The sequence below is a fragment of the Crocodylus porosus genome, unplaced genomic scaffold, assembly GCF_001723895.1.
Source record: "Crocodylus porosus isolate Cpor-Errol unplaced genomic scaffold, CroPor_comp1, whole genome shotgun sequence".
Lineage (NCBI taxonomy): Eukaryota > Metazoa > Chordata > Crocodylia > Crocodylidae > Crocodylus > Crocodylus porosus.
Genome location: NW_017728917.1, coordinates 23,187,308 through 23,208,265, shown reverse-complemented (window position 1 = coordinate 23,208,265; position 20,958 = coordinate 23,187,308). Strand labels below are relative to the sequence as shown.

Genomic DNA, 20,958 nt, shown 5'->3' with positions numbered 1-20,958 from the left:
TGAGGCTGGGCAGTGCAGGGCCTTTGGTGCAGAGCATCTTATCTGTGAAATGTTGCAAACACTCACAAAAAGCTTCTGATTCATGGCTTTTCAGGTCTAGCATCTGGACACAGGAGAGAGGCTGCTTCTCTGGCTTTCCCCCACCTCCTGCCACCGGGCTGTGCTCAGAGTGACTTGTCCAGCCCCACAGAGCTCAGCCTTAATGCACATTAATGCACCCATGTGTAGATGCATGCCTAAATTGCCTTAATGTGGCTGAGGCAAAGGCACATTAAGTTTAGGTACATAAATATATGTGTAGACATGCTTACTGTGTAGTAGCTTACTGCAGAGTAAATCTAGGTCAGAGTAAATGCATGTGTAGACATGCCTAATGTTCCTTAGTTTTAACACCCCAAAATAAGACAAATAAGACACAAAATTCAAAGATTCTCCAGGGTGACCCTGAAAAGAAATGCTTAAGAATTCTTTTGAAATAACAAATGGTTTATTACCATTTCAGGAAAAGATTATTCTTTTGCAGTACTAGCATAAATGAAACCTTGACCTCTTTTGAAAATTAAATTTAAAAGGGAAGAAAAATGATAAAGAAACAGGAACCCAGAAAGAAGATATTGCTTGATACATAAAATAGAAAAATAATGACAGAAAAGCTGTCATTATATATCTTATTTTCATTAACAGCCAGAGGGAATAGCATATAAATAATTGATTGATAAAGTGAGAGAGAGATTTTTCTGAACTAGGAAAGAGACAAATAACTTTATAGCTCAAAACTCAACATTAGCAGAACAGTAGCATAAGAGGTAGACCCAGACTATTAATGTAGTAAAAGAAGCTCTGTTTGTGTGGTGGTATTATTACATTTTCTTTCAAAAAGGGCAGTCCTTAGTTTTATTTCATTTTTTGTCTCTCTTGATTACTTGACTTCCTTTGTAGGCTTTCTAGGAACAAGGAGACCACCCTCTAAGAAAAGTCTGACTGTGTTCTGAGTGGAAAATGGTACAGATTTCTAGAGGCAAACAAGGGAATTTTATAGTGGACAACAGTGGTTCCCATTCCTTTCCCTTCTTTTTATTCTCTGTGATTTTTCCTGCTCCTTCCCATAGGCTCTCACATGTGTTGAGAAAGAGCTGAACCAACTCTCTTGCTTTCAAGTGTTTGAGAATGTAACTGGAGGCTGTGTTTATAGGGGTGGCAGTGGACCAGCTTCCTAAGGCAGGTTATTAATCACTTAGATCTACCTTTTAATCAACGATAAATGCACTCTATTTTCTTTCTTTGTACAGAGTTCTGTGAGTGTACCCGGAGCCTTACAAAGCACAATAATGATTCATGCTTTTAGCACTGCAGAGGAAGAGTATCAATGGAAAAAATTATCATGCTTTTCTGAAAACATACTTTTCAATGTCTGTCTCTACCTTTCAGGTGACTACATGCAATGCAGATTAGAGTTGTTGGGTAGCAGCAGCGTTTTGGTTTGTTTAGCTTTGGAGTCCCAAAGTTCTGTTCACAAATATAAATATTTCCAAAGAGGTGTAAAGAAATAACAGTCCCCTCTCAGGAAGAGGTTCATGAATTTCAGGTATTTCTTGAAATTCTTCAGTTAATCTTGGGGTACTGCAATGTCAGTTAATTCTAAATAAACTTTGGCTTCAAGCTTTTTGTGGTGCTGTTGAAAAGGAGTCTGCAAGGAACTTGAATATATTTGTTCCTTAAATATTCTCTTATCCGTTGATCAAATTAATATTGAATTGTCTTGACCAGTTCAACAAAGAGGCAACAGTCATTTTTTCGCAGGTCAGAGAGGAAAGTCTATGCTGCTGCTGATGTTCATAAAATAGCTTACAGCTGCAAACAAAGGTCTCCACTCCACTGTCAGCTGCACACAGAAGCCCCCTTTTACCTCTTGCACATTTAAGTATCTGAAAACACTTTTTTAACCAGCTGCAATGAATAAAATACTGCAGATGAACCCTGTAGAACTAACTGTGAGACAAGCGTTCCATAAAATTTCTTGACTAACTGTTGCAACTGCCACTGGATCTACATTTCTTCTTCAGCAGAGAAAAGAGAAAGTTGCTATTTGCCTCCCCCTTATTACAACTTGGAGGACTAAAGGAGAGTTCATTTCAGGGGCTTTTGGTTATAAAAATCATGTTGACTGGGTCTTCTCCCTCTCTAGCTTCTGTAGTGCAGGATCCAGATGCATTAAAGAAACAAAGGCAGACATGTTTTTGTGGGTAAATTTGATATCTTTTATTAGACCAAATAAATAGTTGGACAGATTTCCATTCCAAATTTCCCTCTGCCTGAAGAAGAATGTTTGTACCCGAAAGCTTGCAAAGAACATTTTTTTGAACTGTTTAGTTGTTCTAATAAAAGATATTGCATTTACCCAGAGAATTGTTTCTGCCTATGTCCTTAGGCCAACATGGCTATGACCAACACAGCTACCATCAACACCCTAAAATATTAGATAAACTAATTTGGATGTTCCCTAGAAAGTGATTAGCTCTGGAACAGTTGTCATGAAAATCATTATTGATAGTTTTTTACTGTTAGTACCACATTGAGAAGAATTGGCCTGTCTCTCTAAAATTTATTGTTTTGGCTGTTGGTCTTGTAAGCAAATTGAGATAATGTTGCATTAGTTTAAAATTCAAAGCTGAGCCCAGCCATAAGGCATAGAACCTTCATTTTAAACAAATCCTTTTGTTTCTTAAAATTTGAGGGGTCAGAAGTATGCTAGAGAAAACACCTTGGTAAGCCACATGTAGAAAGTGATAAGTTACAATCCATTCTAACATAAGACATCAATGTAAATCTTTTTCTTCGGCAATCCCTCATAGCTGAGAATGACTGTCTTCCATAATTGTTTTTTCTGTGTGTACAAAGATGGTTGAGGCCTATCTGGGATTAACAGACTCTACTGCAGTTTGAACATGTTTTTCCATGTAGGGTGTGTGGCACTGGATTCTTGATTTGGTACACAACATGCTGTTTCCTCCACTCCTGCTTTTCCATCTCCTGTGGCTGCTGTGAGGTTTCAAAGTGCAGAGATCCCTGCATCAGACTCTTGCTCCATTTGTGGCAGTCCTGGGCAATATTCTTCAATGAGTTGACATCATTGTTGCATTTTTTTAAACTGGCCTTGAAGATGTTCCCAAAGTACTTTCTCTTCCTTCCTCTTGTGTGTACACACTGGCTGAACTGGGAGAATAAAATTTTCTTTGGGAGTCTAGAATCAGACATCTAGATGACATGGCCAGCCCAGCAAAGTTGATGTTACCAAGCAAAGTTGATCATCTTTACCTCAATACTCATGGTATTTGTTTGCAGAAGGATGCTAATGTTGGTGTGTCTGTCTTCCTACCTCTTCAAAGTGTCAATAGCAAACAAGAAATGAGGATGGAAGTGTCTTTTTATTGAGAACATATGTAATTAATATTTCCATTCCCCCTGGCCATTTAATTAGTCATTCTGGGGTCACCTACGTTAATATTCTTTTTGTATAGTATTTATATTTCAGTTCTGTTTCAACTATTCACACCTTGGCATCAGTTGCATTGTTTGACCAAATGAATAGGGTTAAGAGCACTAATATGTCAGGGAAATTGTTAAGATTTGTTATGATTTATTTCTAGAGCCCACTACAACAGGCTGTTTTTCTTGAACAACATGTTTAATCACACATATAATAAAAAAGCAGGAATATATCCAAAAAGAATCTGGCCTATACAAAGTGAATAATTGGAATTAATCTTATTCTTTCTGGTTTGAATGCTTGTTAGCAAAATCTTTAGAGAGGAATGTAACTTTATGGAAAGTGTTCACCCAAAGGAAGTGTTCTTTCCATTTCAAAACTAAGCCATAGTGAGGTAGACTGTGGTAAGTTTCTACAGAGGCTGCTTTAAAGAGACATAAAGGGCATCGGTGTCAAATGCTACAGTCAATACCAAATCCACCTTGGAATTAAGAAAAAAAGTTATTACGAGTAAAAAAATGTTAGTAACAAGCTTTTGTTCCAGCAGGCTTTTAGGTTCTGTAATGTTAATTTAGGTTTGTCACTCCCAGTTCTATTAACACTGTAACACTGGGTAATAGAAACAATATTTTTGGAAATAGAGTCTCAAGCCAAATACCCACAAAACAACAATCAGTGTATTGCATCTTAATAATGCTAAGCCTATCCTGAAGATAGCTTTTTGCGACAGTGCTGCGTGGCATCTCCATTTTATCTTGGAGTGGGGTTGAAGCGCACATTAACTTTTCACAGCCACCTGAAAAAACTAGCAGCCAAGACACAGATAAGGATCAATTTAGTCCAAATCAGGGAGTATCAGCATCAGTAACAGTGCTGGCCCTTGCATACTCCATAGCCAAGTATTGTGCACCAGTGTAGACCAGAAGCAGTCACACTTGACTAACTGACATCCAGCTGAACGCTGCAATGTGGTGCATCACTGGAACCCCCAACACCTTGGCTGCCCAAGCTATCACATAGTCACAGGGCTCCACTCTTTGGGCACTCTTGTACCCCAGTCGGGCCCTCTGGTGCCTAACACTGTGATCTCCCAAGCCTGCAGCTGCCAGTCCAAGACTGCTCCGCCTCAGCTCAAACTGCCACAGTCCTGGGTGCAGTTGTAGACACTGCATCTAGCAGATGTTAACTCTTGTGTGAACTGCTTCAGAGTTTATCGCATTACAGTAATAACACATGTAGTTGCATCCAGTGACACAAATGTATTGCATAGGTATACTTTATACAGACAGAGGTATTCCCATACATGAATGGCAATATGCTATACCAATTTCAGACGCCCTCTTATTAGTGTAACTATAACCACACTAGGGACTGTTCTGGGACAACTACAGGTAATAACTGCGTAAAATGTTATACTCACACACACGTATGTATGTGTGTTTATATATGTGTGTGTATACATATGTGTGTGTATTAGGGCTGTGTGAAGCATCAGTCCCTTATTTGATTCAGTGGAGATTTGGCCCAATTCAGTGGCCGAATTTCCAAAATCAAACTGAATCAGGAAACCCTTTAATCTCTCTGAATCGAATTGGAACCCTCTGAATCAATTCAGAAAGATTTAGTGATTGGGACATAGACACAGCTTTAGATGTTTTTTCTATATACCTCTAGGTAGCAGGCAGCTCATGAATGCTGTGATGCTGGGGTGGATGGAGTGTCCCACAGGAGTGTGGGGGGCTCCCCAGCATACTCAGCAGCAGACCCAGACATGGACCAGAAGCACTTCCGGTCCTCTTCTGGGTCTGCTGGGGAGAGCACCAGGTGATTAGTGCCTTCTGGTTCTGGGGTGTCACCCAGGATCCCCCTGTGGCTGATTACTGAGCCAGGAGAGCATGGGGGGCCCCCCCACATGCTCCCCAGCAGACCTGGAAGTGGACTGGAAGTGCTTCTTGTCCATTTCTGGGTCTGCTGCCAAGTTAGTCACCAGGTTCACTGCCAAGCACATGGGGTGGGCATGCTTCTGTGGGATGCTCCATCCATCCCAACATTCATGAGCTGCACCTGATACCTCGAGATATGTAGAAAAAACATTTAAAGCTATGTCTGTGTCCTAATCACTGATTCTCTGAATCAGCATTGAGTGTTCAGATTCAGATTCAGCCGAATCTAACTGGGGACAGTAATTTGAATCAGCAAATTGAATCAGTGTCCCCAGTTCAGGCTGAATTCGAATCAAACAGGGCCCATTTCACACACCCCTAGTGTATATATGTATATGTGTGTGTGTGTGTGTGTGTGTGTGTGTGTGTGTGTGTGTGTGTGTGTGTGTGTGTAAGTACAAGTACAAAGCTCTGTCTGCCCTACACTTATGTCTGCTTTGAAAAAGGGACTTAATCACCAGTTTACTTAGGTCCATTTGAAATGTTTACCCTGTTGTCTTTTTATATGTACTCCATTATATGATATCTGGCTGGGGTCTTACGACCCCTTCCACCCCCAGTGCTCATTCCTGCCCATGGCAGGGGGTCGGACTCAATGATCTGTTTAGGTCCCTTCCAACTCATTGATTCTATGATTTAAGAACAGAAAATAACTGTGATATGCATTTGCTTTTGTGAAGTTGTCATTACATTGAATTGCCTGGCACTTATGAAAACTTCCCACTACAAATTCACTGAAGCTACTTAGTTCAGTGAACTAATCAGATGAAACTTTTAAAAGCAGTAAGATAATCAGAATTGTTATCCTCAAAGCCAATGTTGAGGCTCAGCATTATAATTCTCATGTAAGTCTGTTACTTTGCTGCTATATCCAAAATAATTTAATAAAATAAAAGATTATTTGGTTTCTCTGCTTTTGTGGGGGAGAGGGAGTTCCTTTTTAAAACTTGTGACCTTTGTTGTTATACTTTTATCTACTTCTTGGACTATTCCAAGCATTAAACTAAGTGATATTTTATAAGGATTAGTTACTTAATATTACATTTTATAAAATACAAAATTGATTTTTTATGATTTTGTATTTCATGGGCAAGGTTAATGCATATATAATACTTTAATAATCCCTGACTTGACTGAATAATGATTCAATCATTAAGATAAGGAAAAAAACCCACAGTATTTAAGTAAACTCTGATCTGTCACATCCAAGGCTGTAACTCTTATTTAAAACAAAATACATTAAAAATAGCAGCTGCTAAGCAATTAGTAGTACTTATTTTGATACTTAAAATATTTTCTAGGAATACTTCTAACACCACATGAAACATGCATGTAAAATAGGTTCAGGGAGAAATCATTAATATCCTTCCAATACAGCCACAATGGCAGTCCATTTCTCATGATGATCTATGATACCTGTTTGTTGAAATTCTATTACTTGTAGGTTTAATGCAGTTGGTTGCCGTTTTACTATGTTACTGTATTTGCCACTCTTTCTTTTTAGATAGAGCTGGTCTCCTTTCATTAAAAATCCAGTTGTAGTTTGATTGTTTGTAGATTAAAGCAGACCATTAGACATAAATCTCTCAGATTCAGTCTCCACATAGGCTATACTCTAGCACTGTTTTCAGGAAGATAAACTGTGACCCTGATTTATGTTGTATTTGGAATATAAAATGGATTATATTATTTTTCTTGTTTAGAAACTGAAGGTTTTGTTTACCAATGCCTTAGCTGGCTATCAACAAAGCAAAGCAGTAACACAAATAATTAGTACATATTTTTTATTATTATTAAAAAAGAATAATTTGTGGTAGTATTTTCTACTTTTCATTCTGAAAAAAAGGGGAAATAATTGGGGCCAAATTGTGAAAGCAGAGTGACAAGAGTTACTTTTGGGAAAAGTCACATGGCCCTTAAAATATTATCCAAAGAAATAAAAAGCAAAATAATATTTTGACAATCTGGTGTGAAAATCACTGAGTATGTGAAGTTTAATATACAGTTATGGCATGTAAATCATTTAGCTTTCAAGTGAGAAGGAATTGCAAATAGAAAAGCTGAAAGAAATTGTATTCTTTTGTTGTTGCCATCATAAATGAACTAAATTTGAGAATTTAATAAATTCCTTATATCTTGACATTCCTTTGAGCTTAATTAGGTTCCCAGATAATGTGTGCACCTACTTTGTGACTGCGAGAACTAAATTAACTATTGAATACACAGGCCATTTTATTTCATTTTTTAAAGGCAAACATATTATCTAACATATTCCAACTTAGTACCTGTAGTAAGGTTTTTGGACAGTGATGGTCTGATAAGCTATGTTGTCCTCTACTAATAGAAGGTAAGGGGGTTTGATATTGGATTTAATTTTATAATATTGGAGGTCATCATTTTCTTTTTTTCACTCATACAGTATCGGAAACATGTTTTTGCTACAAAAGTGTGTTTAGTATGTTCCTGAGTTTAATTAAAGTTTCTTCCTCTTTGGGAATCTGGAAGACAGACACATTTAGGGCTATGGGAAAATGAGTCAAGTTTTACATCTTGTTGCCAAAAACTGCTAGTGTCTAGTTTTGCCTTCAGTCTTGATTGATAACAGTTTTCTCACTGATCCAGAGACTGGCCTTTCTTTTAATTTCAGGTACCTATTTGATCAGGTTTTGAGGAACTTATGGATTATTGTTATGAATAAATGCTGGGGAAATGTTTTATTGCTAGTGTTCAACTGAATCTTCCAGTTTAAATGTGTACATTAATGTGCGTGTGTGTGTGTGTATGTGTGTGTGTGTGTGTACATGCATGCATTTATGTGTTAGGCCTGTGCAAAGTGGCTAGTATTCGTTTGGGATTCGGATTCAGCCGATTCAGGGGACATTGATTTGATTTGGTGATTCAAATCACTGTCCCAAATTGATTCAGCTGTATGTGATTTGGAGATTTGGCTGCAGCTGAATTGTCCAAATCTCCAAATCAGCTGCATCCCTCATTCGCTCTCCCAGCTGCAACAGTGGGTGCCCTGCCTGGCCCCAGCTCCCAGTTCTTTGAAAAAAAAAATAGCACTCACTGGCTGCTGCCAGGTGTGTGTGTGGGGGGTGATCCCCACTGCCCCTCATTGCCCCACGCCATGTGGGGGACTCTGTCACAAACCCCCATTCTCCACCTACTCTTCCATCCCCAGCTCTCAGCTCTTTAAAAAAAAAAAAAGACCCAACTCACTAGCTGCTGCCGGGGGGGGGAGGTGATCTCTGATGCTCCCACACTGCCTCATGCTGCATGGGGGGCTCTGCTACGAGCCCCAAGAAGCCCTGAGGCCACTGCAGGAGCTAGTGAGTGTGGGGCCATTTTTTGTTTTTAAAGAGCCTGCAGCAGTGAGTGGGGACTGCCCGAATCTCTGAAGCTCTACAAATCTTTTCTGAATTGATTTGAAGAGCTTTGAATCAATTCAGACCTTTTACTTGGTCTCCTGATTTGATTCGCAGAGATTCGGCCACTGAATTGGGCCAAATCTCCTCTGAATCAAATCAGCACCTGAAGTTCTGCACAGCCCTAGTATGTGTCTGTGTATGGATCCATCAATTCACCTGTTCCCCTAGCAAGAGGAAAAAATTGTGAGACTCTCTAGTTAAGGAGCCCAGAGTGACAGACTCATGTGTATCAGTGTCCTTATGCTGAAACATGGTGGCGGGAGCTCTTTAACTAAAACTCATCAAATTAGCTTTAGTTAAAGTGCCCCCACCAACATTTTCCAGTGTAGAGACACTGATACACATGACTTTGGAGCCTGCTGGAGCACAGTAGTTATCACATTCAGCAGGCTTGATTAATTGAGTTTACTCCAACGCATTGTAATTATAGTGCATTGGAGCAGCCTTAGTATACATTTTTTGGAGCCCCGTTGCCTCAGTGGTGCAAATTTAATTTCTTCTCAAACTACAGAGAGTTTTAAGTCTTTACTTCTTCTTATGTATGCTTTTAAAAATACATGCTGGGAAAAGGTTTTTATTTGCAAAAAATTGTGTGTTCATCTGGATTTGCTGCAATACATGAAGCTTTAATACCATGTTCATGAAAGTTAGAGAAAAGAAGTCTATTAGGTCAAGTCCATTGCCTTTAAAGATCAGAACAGAGTCCTCTAATTGACGATACTGACAAATTTAACACTGCACTTGACCTAAGTAAAAAAACACCCAAAAACAGTAATAATAACAAAACTACATACTATATAATGGCTGCTTCACCCCCAGGCCCCAGCAGGGACAACCCATGCCCTAGGTCCCTGCTTGCCATGCTGCTTCCTGTGCTTCACCGCTGTAGAGACCAGTGCCTGACCCAGGTTAGTCTCAGCCCTGCCTCCACCCACCATGCTGTGCATCCATGTGGGCACGGCCAGTCCACACTTTTCTGAGTCCCCCCGCAAGTTATAGTTTTGTGGCCCTCTGACATGGAGAACCTGGCAGTGGTGGGACAGGGGGTGGCACTGGATTGTTCATGGCTGCAGGGGTCCCCTTGGCTGTGGGGCCCCCTGTGGCCACAACTTTCACAAGATAGGATGAGCCAGCCCTGCATGTGGCCATGCTCACCATGGTGCCTGAGGCACCCTGCCCCACACTCTGCTGTCACCCAGGCCCCATGCTGCACCTGGACCCCAGCTCCACTTGCACCTGGACCATCAGGCCACCACCATGTGGCTCCCCCTTCCTGGTGAGACACAGTTGGTGATTGCCCTACTGAAGCTGGCCACCCACACCTGCCAGCCTGTGCTGTATCAGCCTCCTCTTCAGCATGGGCACCAGGGAGGCCATCTTGGAGGGTTGTCTCCAGGATTTGCCAAGGAACACTGTGCTCTGGGTGCATGATCCCCTGGAGATGGTGTTGGGGTTCCATGCCCTGGCCTTCCCCCAGTGAATCAGGGCCCTGGACAGAACCCATATCCTTGTAACCTGCTACACCCCTTGTACAGCTGATGGGGCTTTCACTCTATCGAGTTACAGGCCATCATCAACCACCACAGCACCTTCACCAGTGTGAGCACTAGCTGGGTTGGCAGCACCCACAATGCCTGCATCTTCTTGTGTGGTGGTTGGCTGCCAGGGGGAGGTGGGGCTATGGCCAGGGGCTGGGCAGTGGAGGGTACAAAGGCAACCTCTAGGGCCAGGATGGTGTTCAGCATCTGGCAGTCCTCTGCAGCCTCCACCATGGTGGCCTGCTGCTCTTTGGTCTCCATGTGCTTCTCCTTGAAAGCCAGAAGCCTGTTCCAGAATGCCTGGTCTGTCCAGTCCCACTCCCGCTTGTGTGCAGTGTCCTCCATGCATCAGGCCTATGAGTCTGCCAGCTACTCCTCCACCATGGTGACCAGCTGGTCCAGCAGCTGCATCAAGTCCTGGGACCACTGCTGCCAAAGCTGGTGCTTATGAAGGACTCTGGCCAAGACTGGTAGTGACCCTGACAGCATATCCCCATGTGCAGATGATGCCTCTCCCCCCATGTGTAGCTGCTGGACCTGAAGAGGCTGTTTCTGAGAGTTTACAACATTTCTGAGATAACATGCACTATAACATGCCAAGGGGTTGTGTGCTGCCTTGCCTCAGATCAGGGGTCATTCATGCACAGGTGTCCAGGAACCATGGTAAGTCAGGCAGGCAGGCCCTGGCCCACCAGCCAAGTCCCCCATCCCTGCTCACTCCTTAGGGGTAGGTGGGCTGCTGGGTGCTTGCCACAGGCAGCTTGCCTTCCCTGCCCCCTTCCCAAGCTGGAACAGGCCTGGCTTCTGGAAGCATCTGCTGCCACGGCTTCAGACCCACTTCTCTCATTCTCCTCCTGCTGGCCAGGCCATTTCTTCCCTTGCCCCGCCAGGATCATGGTGCCCATGCTCAGGAGCTGAGGAGCTCCCAACAGACTGGGACACTGAGCTGATGATGCCCCCTTCCCCCCCCCCCAGGGACTTCTGCAGAAAAGTACCCCAGGGCTGCCCCCCCACCCGATGCATGCCTTGCATCTCAAGCACGTCCCTGGTGAGAGTATCTCAGGCACACCACAAGGAGCTGTTTGCACAGGCTGAGGGGTGCCCATCCCACTACACCTTGCTGGTGCTGATTGCCATTCTGTCCCTGGAGCACCTGAGAACCTGGCTCAGGACCCTGAACTTTGACAGTGCAGAGGGCAAGCTCCTACTTCCCTACAATGTTCACTACTGCCTAGACATATACTTGTGCCTATGCTACATGTCTTTTTCCCCCACAGCTGAGGATGACATAGTTGCAGGCATTGACAAGTTTCTCCATGTGTGAGAGGCCTGTGTCTGCCTAGCTGAGGGGGCACAGGCTGCTCAATAAAGTTTTGCACACCCTCCCACCTCCCTGTTTGCTGTGGAGGGGAATTCCAGGGGCCAGGGGAACTTGGCTGAGCTAGGCAGGGAGGGGAGGGTCAAGGGCAGGGATAGGGAGGGCCCTGCTCCAGTGCAGGGATTCCTGGGACTGGGTGGGTGTGGCAGGTGTGCCTTGTGGCCTGAGTCTATCCCTGCTGGTGTCAGAGACCTACAGCTCCTGGTGGTCTTTTGGGGTGCAGGGGTGCAGTGCCTGGCTGCCTTGGTAGGGGCCCCCTCCAGGGAGGAGCTGGAGCTGCTGAGGGCTGGTGGTGCCATAGGTGGAACTTCACACTCAAAACTGGCAGGGCAGGCATTGTCCAGGGCTACAGAGCTACTGGATGATGCTGGGGGTGGGGACCATGGCAGGACAGGCTCCTGGCATCCTGAGGGGCCCTCCCCGGCTGACACCTCATTGCTACTGCCAGGATACAGTGGAGGCTTGGGCAGGCCACCTTTGCTGGAATATGTGGTGCAGCTGTCGTGCAGCCATGTATTCTTGCACACAGCAGCAAAGATCCCAGGGTACAAGGGTCTGATTCAGCTGCTGCATAAAGGGCATGGACTTGTAATAATATGTCTGTTTAAGGCCTACTCCATTGTTGCAATTATTTAAAGTTCTGTTCCAGAAGCTGTAATTGACCTAATACTTAGTCATGTTAAGGTTTTGTTGACATGTTTGACTTTATAAATGTGTTACTTTCTGCCTGATGTGTTGCAAAAACCCAATCGAGTTTCCCGTGTTGGGAGTGATATTTGCAATGCTTATCTGCTAATCTGAGTTCCTACATTCTGTTTTTCCTAAAAGCAACTGCCTAAATACATGTTAATGAATACGGTTTAAGTTGCTTAATTTGGATTGCCCTGGTCTGCATTACCTTTCATCCTCAATCAGTGCATTACTTTGACCCAGCTTCACAGAGTCTGTATGGATTGGGTGCTTCAGCAGGCCTTTTTGGTGCTTTTAGCTATAGCTGATTCAAACAGTTATTGGATAAAAACACTAAAAATGCCCCACTAAAGCACCTGATTTCTACAGAGGTTGGGAAAACCAGGCACAACTAATGCACTGCAGGAGTGTGCCAAATTTAAAGTAAAGTGCCGGGGGGGAGGGGGAGGGGGGCTTGGGAGGGGTTCTACTTCTGCAAGCAGCCATAATGTCTATCAATGGCCATTAGATGCATTAGAAAAAGGGCAGTTCACAGTTGAGTGTGTGATTTATGAAGAAGCATGACAGTAAACTGCTAGAGATTGAGAGAGTGATTCCAATAGAATGACATAGGCGTAGGAGGAAGTTAAGTCTAACCTAGAAGGGCAAAAAAGTCATGGTAGACAGTCATGGACCCCGTGACTATACCCTCTAGACCATTGGAAGTTCTTTTATAGATGGTCATTGGGAACTTAAATTAATTTATTCCGTGTGCCCAGCCCATCAGCAGGTAGAAGTGGAAGCAGGTATATATTTGAGCCAAAGACAGTTTCTAAAAATGGAAGTTTTGGGACCCAGAAAAGCTGTTTAATTGTAGCTCTGTTGTAGAATTAATCTGTTCTTATTTTCTAGTTCCTTTGCTTTTGTCTATTGTTGATACCCATCTGTAAAATGGGGTTAAACATTCCCTACATCTCCAGAATTGAAAGGATAAATTCCCCAGTGTTTGCAAAGATTCATCTAGTAAGTTAATGGAGCCATGTATGTGTCAACATTTGAAACAATAGGCAAGGATTTTGACAGTCAAATTTAGATGAGAGACAAAAAGGAGGAACTATTTCTGTGGGTAGTTTTATTTTTTATGTCAACTGTCTGGAGCTGCTCAGTAATGAAATGCTAGGATTCCCATCCCAGTAGGGTGGTGTGGTGGGCAGAGTGCAATAGAGCAGTCAAAATGCTTTTTATTTGTCACATGGGTCTGTAATTTATCACCCCAGTATCAGCAGAATGATATGTGTGTACCAACCACTGTGTAGACAGAAATACAGGTGTACACAAAAGACAGAACGGTCTTGCAAGCAGGTTGTTTCAGCTTCCCACATCTATAGTAAAAATAGGCTTAATAATTAAATAAAATATAACCCCAAGACTGTAGCCATTTTCTGAATTCACAAGTGCAGAGCAGACATCTGAAATATGTAACTTCATATTGTGGCCTGGTGGTTTTAATTTGTTCTCATTTATCCTTACTTATGACTTTGGTTAAATGCCAGATATAAAAACCTCCACAGAGATAAACCATTTTGTTAAACAGAAAAAAGAAAAAGATCTTGGCATGAATATCTTATTGGCATAGCTTTCTTTTAAACTACCTATGCTTAGGCTTTTCTGGTGTGTTTTTATATAAGTGAACTGTCCACATGCAAGCAAATTCAACTGCATGAGCTTTAAGTAAGTAATTATATTGTGAAGTGACTTAATCTCTTGTATTTTACTTTCAGATTCGGATTTTTACCTATCTGATAGGCAGAGAAACTGCTTTTGCTGATAACCTGAAATGGATGGCCTGTGCTAACAAAGGTTGGTTAACCTTCTTTAACTGAAAATCTTACTTGCAAAAATCTTGAAGTCTTCTAGAAAAATTGAAAACTTGTACAAAAATCATCTCAATGTCAACAGTTTTGAGGGGATCAATTGTTTTTTCAGGAAGAGAATAGGTTTGTTTACAAAAGCACATCTAGAGTATGCAGGTCTTTAAACATTTTAAAGAAATCTTATTTCATTAAAATGAACCTAAACTGTTTCATGGTTGTGAGCGAAGCAGAAATTGAAAATCACAAAGAATTAATTTTAATTTCAAAATGTTTTTCCTATTGTTTTTATGGAACTGAAAAGAACATAGGGTGCATATACAAGTTCAGCAAGGCTGCTCCAACACACTGTAATTACACGCTGTGATTAATCAAGTCAGCTGGAGTGTGGTAATTACTGCACTCCAGCAGACTCCATCGTCACATGAATCAGCATCCCTGCACTGAAAAATAGGGGTGGGGGCACTTTAAACCTCATTCAAAGAGCTTTATTTAAAACACCCCCATGGCCATTTTTTAGTGTGGGGACACTAATACACATGAATGACACTCTGCGTGCTTTAATTAGAACAGGTCTTGGAGCCACTCTAATTAAAGCGTCCCCATCTGCCACCCCCAGCACATCTATAAATGCCCATAGTGCTTAGAGACCTCAAATAAGGTAAGGTCTCATTGCATGCAAACTACAGTGAGAGACATTTTCTCCCCTGAAAAGCTTAAAAGCTGAGGAGAAAAGACAGCCATGAGTCTACTACTACTATTACTTTCATTAAAGACAAAAATACTAAAGGGTAGGAAGGCTAAGATACTATGTAGTAGTGATCATAATAGTACATGTAAGATGGACAGTTTAAGTAAGAATAATTTTGAAGCACTGATTAAGGTGAAGCTTTTTCTTTATCTCTGTCCTTGAAATGTTTTTCCCCCTGTGCCACATCACTTTATGATGAATTGCATCAGGCACTATCCATTAGTCATTTATAGCTTTAACTACTGTTGTGTCCAGCTGATGGAAATTAGTCAGTTTGAAGTCTTGTCTTAATCAGCTAATATTACACCATAATTTAGTTTAGTCATTGTATAAGAATCCTTTGATGCATCTTTTTGTAGAAAATTTAATCAACAAACCTTTTCAGCGAGTACAGTGCTATAGATTGCATAAAGTTCTAAGCATAGCAACTGAAAAATTAGGGCCAGGCCGTAAGAGCTGTCTGACTAGTTCATCTGGTATGTGTGTGCTTTATTTGAAATATGGGAAATGTGGACATCTTTGTTCTTCACTATCCCCAGGAGACTGCTTTTTAAAAAAACTTTCCTACTGAACAATTTTGGTTTTGTCATTGTCAGAGATAGGGTCAAACATTAGTTCTCAGTGGGCATGTCCACATGTGCTCTTTAATGTGCAGTGCCCTATTTTACTATGCATTAAAGTGTCACTTAAAAAACCATGCTATTACACTAATGCACAGTAAAATAGGCTACTGCTCATTAAGCATAACCTAAAAACCATGCACAAATGTTACTGTGCATTCAGGAAACCTAATGCACATTTGTTTAGTACCTCACATTGGAGGTACTAAATAGAATGTATATTAGGAAAAGTGCCTTAATGCATGTGTAGAGGCACCCAGTTACAATCTGGCTAAAGTTGTATTAAATCTACCACAGACAACTCACCTACTCTAATTCAGTATAAACAGGAACAATCTCTAGCCCCTAGATGTCAACAAAATAATGTATTTTAATTATCATTGTCTCTATAAACTTTTCTCTTAGATTTAATCTGTTACAGTACTTGCTTCATAATACTACATAATGTAAATTTCTTGTAACTCTGATCAATAAGTAAATGAGTTTTTATAGTTTCAGAAGTTATAATCTGGGAAGGAGGATGAGTCTTCATCTCAGATCTTGGATTAAGAACTTCCCCTTACAGTTTTCAGCTCTGGTTTAGTTGTTTTCTTTAGCCCAATGGAGTATTACAGTTTTGAGAGAAGAGAGACCTAGTAAAGCTGATCTGCAGAATGGCTGAATGACTGCACTGCAGTTTACTTCTTACATGGGTGGGCCAACCATGTTGTTGTCACTGAGGTCAATGGACCTAAAATCAATTTTCTTTGCAGTGATTTTCCCCTTGGAAGCACAGCATAGATGAAGACTGTGTGCAAGCTTTCTAGCTGACTGGACTGTGGACAGCCCTTTCCTTTGAAATGGATCACAAGGGAAATTTATACCACCTTGCAAAAGTTTCTTAACTTCTGAATTCTAATAGTGAAACTATGAGACCCCCCTGCCCAGGCACTTTTCTCTATTAAAATTCAGGCATAAGTAGGGTGCAGCTTCAGGGACCATGGGCTTAATGAACCAAAGCAGCAAACCATTTTAAATACATTAAAACAATTGAGGGCCCGCAAAGCTCCAGTCAAGCAGTTTATGAGTTACAGTTATTTTCTTTGCTATTCTGTAAGCAAGTGCACATGAAGGAAAAATAACAAGAAATGGAGATTTACTAAGATCCTCAAGTGAACAAAGGTAAAAGTTTCCTAATGTTCAACATGCCAAGTTTTAAAGTAAGCATCCACTGCCTTTCCCTCAACAGTTTCTTCCAGCAGAAGGTTGGCCAGCTGTACAAATAAAGATGGGCCTTAATGTTTTAGTAACTTACAAAACAGCCTCTATTAAACACATTTTTTTGTAAAGGTCTGTATCAATTTAGTCATTTGACAACCCCACTTTTAAATGTTTGTTTATTTTTTATTAATTAGGCACCATCAGGGAAGTTGGCATGTTACAGAACATAGAGAAAGACAAAGGAAAGATTAATCTATGCACAAGTGCAGAGCTTGGCAAAGGAATGAAGGAAGAGAGGCTTGGACCTTCCCTAACTGTAGGAGCTGGTCAAATTGCTAGCAGAGGTTGCAGCAGCCCTAAGGGCTTCCCCAAATTGTGCCCCAGTTACAACAGCTCCAGGGCTTGTTGTATGAGCAACCAATAGTTGGGATGTAAGAATCTTCAACCATGTCCACTCACATAACCTTAGCACCGCCTGCATTGTAGGCTTCCCTGGGGAGCCATTTATGTATACTGCTCACCTAACTGAAAGGTCTCTTATACTGGCAACATTCTTTATGGGAGCTTCTGACCATCAGCATAGTGCACCGTGCTTAGAAACAGCTTTTGGTTGTTTTCAGTAGTCCTGGGTCTGATGAAACTATTGTCATTATATTGAAAACCACCATTCTTATGAGGGTGATAATATGCAAGTGAATGCCAGCCCCAAAGAATAATAATTTATAACAAACCAAATAATTATGCTCCTTCTTATCAAATGTTATATATTACCTTGAAGGGCTTTCACAGACTCATAGATGCTAGGGTCAGAAGGGACCTCAACAGATCATCGAGGGTCAGATGACCCCAGCCAGATGCCTATCCAGCCTTCTCTTAAAGACCCCCAAGATAGGGGAGAGCACCACCTCCCTTGGAAGCCCATTCCAAATTATGGCCACCCTTACCATGAAGAAGTTTTTCCTGATATCTAGCCTAAATCTGCTCTCTGTCAGTTTGTGACCATTGTTTCATGTTTCCCCAAGAGGCACCCTGGTGAACAGAGTATCTCCAATCCCTTCCTGTGTCCCCCTGATGAATTTGTAGGTGGCCACAAGATCACCTCTCAGCCTTCTCATGTGGAGGCTGAAGAGATCTAGGTCCCTCAGTCTCTCCTAATAGGGCTTGTCCTGTAAGCCCCTAACTATACGAGTGACCCTTCTCTGGACCCTCTCAAGTCTATCAACATTGTAACAGGACAAAGACAGCCCTGTTCCTTTGATGTTACAAAGTTGCAAGTACAGGGGAAAGTCAGGTGAGGGACAGGGCAAAGTTAATTACACAGTAAACACAGTTGGGGAGAGAATTGCATCGGGATGAATGTTAACTGATTAGGAACCAGCAGTTACTTAAATCCACAGCAAGACATTCAGCAGGGACTCCGGAAATGGCGGACCCAGTGCTGGAGCAGCTTGTTGATAAGACTGGCTGATTGGGTGTAGGTAACCACAACAACTGGTGAAACAAGGAGGTGAGGAAGAGAGGAGAAACTCACTGTCTGAGAGAAGGTCCCATGGAGAAAAGATCTGCTGGCACCAGCAAGAAAGAGAAAAGAGAGTGGGACTGGAGTGAAGCTTACTGGCTTGGGGGATGTGCTGCACAGTGGTGGAGGGCGAAAGGAGGGCTGCAAGCTGTGAGAATAGCCAAGGTTCTCCACAACCTGCAGGGAAGTTACTAATAAACCAGTTTCCTTTTATCCTGCTTCTGGGGTGATTTACTACACCATCTCTCACTGGGGACTTAACTACTTACTCTTCCATCAATCCAAAGCGTGGCAGCGAGCTCCACGGAGAGAGATTTTGGTATTCATCCCCACCCGGCCACAAACCTCTTTCTTGAAGTACGGCACCCAAAACTGGATGCAGTACTCCAACTGTGGTCTGACCAATGCCTCATAGAGAAAGTATCACCTCTTTGGTTCTATTTGTCATTCATCTGCTGATGAGTGATAAAGTGCAGTTATCTTTGCTGATGATTTCGTCACACTGACGACTTATGTTCATCTTGAATCCTCTGTGACTCTGAGATCCCTTTCCACTTCTGTGCTGCTGAGAGGGTCACTTTCTAGCTAGTAGGTGTGCTGGATATTTTTGCACCCCAGTTGCAGCACTCTGCATTTTTCCTTGTTGTACTGCAGCCTATTCCATACTGCCCACTTTTCTAACCTATCCAGGTCTGCCTACAATCTTTCCCCCATAATTTAGTATCATCCACAACCTTGGACAGAGTACACTTCACACCCACATCCAAGTCACTGATGAAGATATTGAAGAGTACAGGTTCAAGGACCAAACCCTCCAGGACCCCACTACCCACATCCTTCCAGGTCAATACTAACCTGCCTACTACCAGTCTCTGGTATGACCGCTAAGCCAATTTGCCACCCACCGGACCATGTAAACATCAATGTCACTGCCTTTTAATGTATTTATGAGAATGGGATGAGATACCATATTGAAGACATTGCTAAAAGCCAAGAAAATGACATCCACTTCTACTCCTGTGTCTAAGTATTTTGTGACTCTGTCATAAAACAAAACCAGATTGGTCAGGCATGATCTACCTGCTATGAACCCATGCTGGTTGCCCTGCTGCATTATTTTTCCTGCTGGACGCCCACAAATATCCTTTGTAATCTTTTCAAAGACCTTTCCAAGGATGGAGGTGAGACTGACTGACCTATAATTACTCGGATCCTCCTTCCTCCCCTTTTTGAAAATAGGGACCACATTGGCCATTTTCCAGTCCTCCAGGACTTGACCCAAGTGCCACAAGTGCTCAAACAGCTGTGCCAGTGGTTCTGCTATGACACCAGTCAATTCCTTCAGTTATCTTGGATGCATCTCATCCGGGCCTGCTGACTGGAACACAACCAGTCCATCCATGTGATGCTGCACCAAGTCAGTGTCAACAGTTGGTGGGCTGGTGCCCCTCTGATGTCCATCTAAGAACCCATTAGGAAACTTATCTTGATTCCTGTTCAAAAACACTGAGGCAAAAAACTCATTGAATAGCTCAGCCTTGTCCCCCCATCTGTCACTAATTGCTCCTTCTTGTTCAGTAGGGGTCCTTTGCTGCCCTGGACCTTTCTTTTACTCCCTACATACCTAAAAAAAGACTCTTTGTTGTCTTTAATTTGTGTTGTCAGCCTCAGCTCCATAGTTGCTTTGGTCTTTCTAACTGCCTCCCTGCAACGATCTAGTCAGGGAGCTTCTGAAGGAACTGGATGTATTTAAATCAGCTGGTCTGGATGATCTCCACCCCAGAGTGCTGAGGGAATTAGCTGAGGTCATTGCAGGATCCCTGGCACGGCTTTACAAGCACTCATGGTGCTCTGGTGTGGTGCCAGAGGACTGGAAGAGGGCCATCTTCAAAAAAGGGAGGAAGAAGGACTCAGGAAACTCTAGGCCAGCTGGTCTTACCTTTATCCTGGGTAAGCTTTTTGAGAAAATTATCCTGGCATATGTCCACAAGGGGCCAGCAAGGGAGCTTATGCTTATGCTGCCTCTAATGAACATGGGTTCATTAGAGGCAGGTCCTGTCAGACCAACCTGGTGGCCTTCTATGACCAGGTCACAAAATCCTTAGATACAGGGGTATCTGTGGATGTAGTCTTCCTGGACTTTAGGAAGGACTTCGACACTGTCTCTCACCCCGTTCTCATTAAAAAACTGGGGGACTGTGGTGTCGACACCTACACAGTCAAATGGGTCACTAGTTAGCTGGAGGGCTGCACTCAGATAGTAGTGGTGGATGGATCATTTTCGACCTGGAGGGATGTGGGTAGTGGGGTTCCGCAGGGCTAGGTCCTCGGGCCCGCACAGTTCAACAATTTCATCAGTGACTTGGACAAGAGGGTAAAAACCACCCTGTTCAAATTTGCTGATGACACCAAGATGTGGGGGGATGTGGGCATGCTAGAAGGGAGAAATAGGCTGCAATTGGACCTAGACAGGTTACAGGGGTGGGCGGATGAGAACAGGATGGGATTCAACACTGACAAGTGCAAGGTGATGCACCTGGGGAGGAAGAAC

General features: G+C 42.5%; 1 protein-coding gene across 1 annotated transcript in view; it reads left to right on the top strand.

Annotated features, from left to right (window-relative positions):
• The window catches only part of CACNA2D3 (calcium voltage-gated channel auxiliary subunit alpha2delta 3), a gene marked incomplete at its 5' end in the record, with an annotated part of 852,337 nt that overhangs the window by 564,396 nt on the left and 266,983 nt on the right, over positions 1-20,958 (top strand). The window contains one exon of the mRNA XM_019537014.1: positions 14,228-14,306. Within this exon, the coding sequence (XP_019392559.1) occupies positions 14,228-14,306 (79 nt within the window). The remainder of the gene's footprint in view (positions 1-14,227; positions 14,307-20,958) is intronic.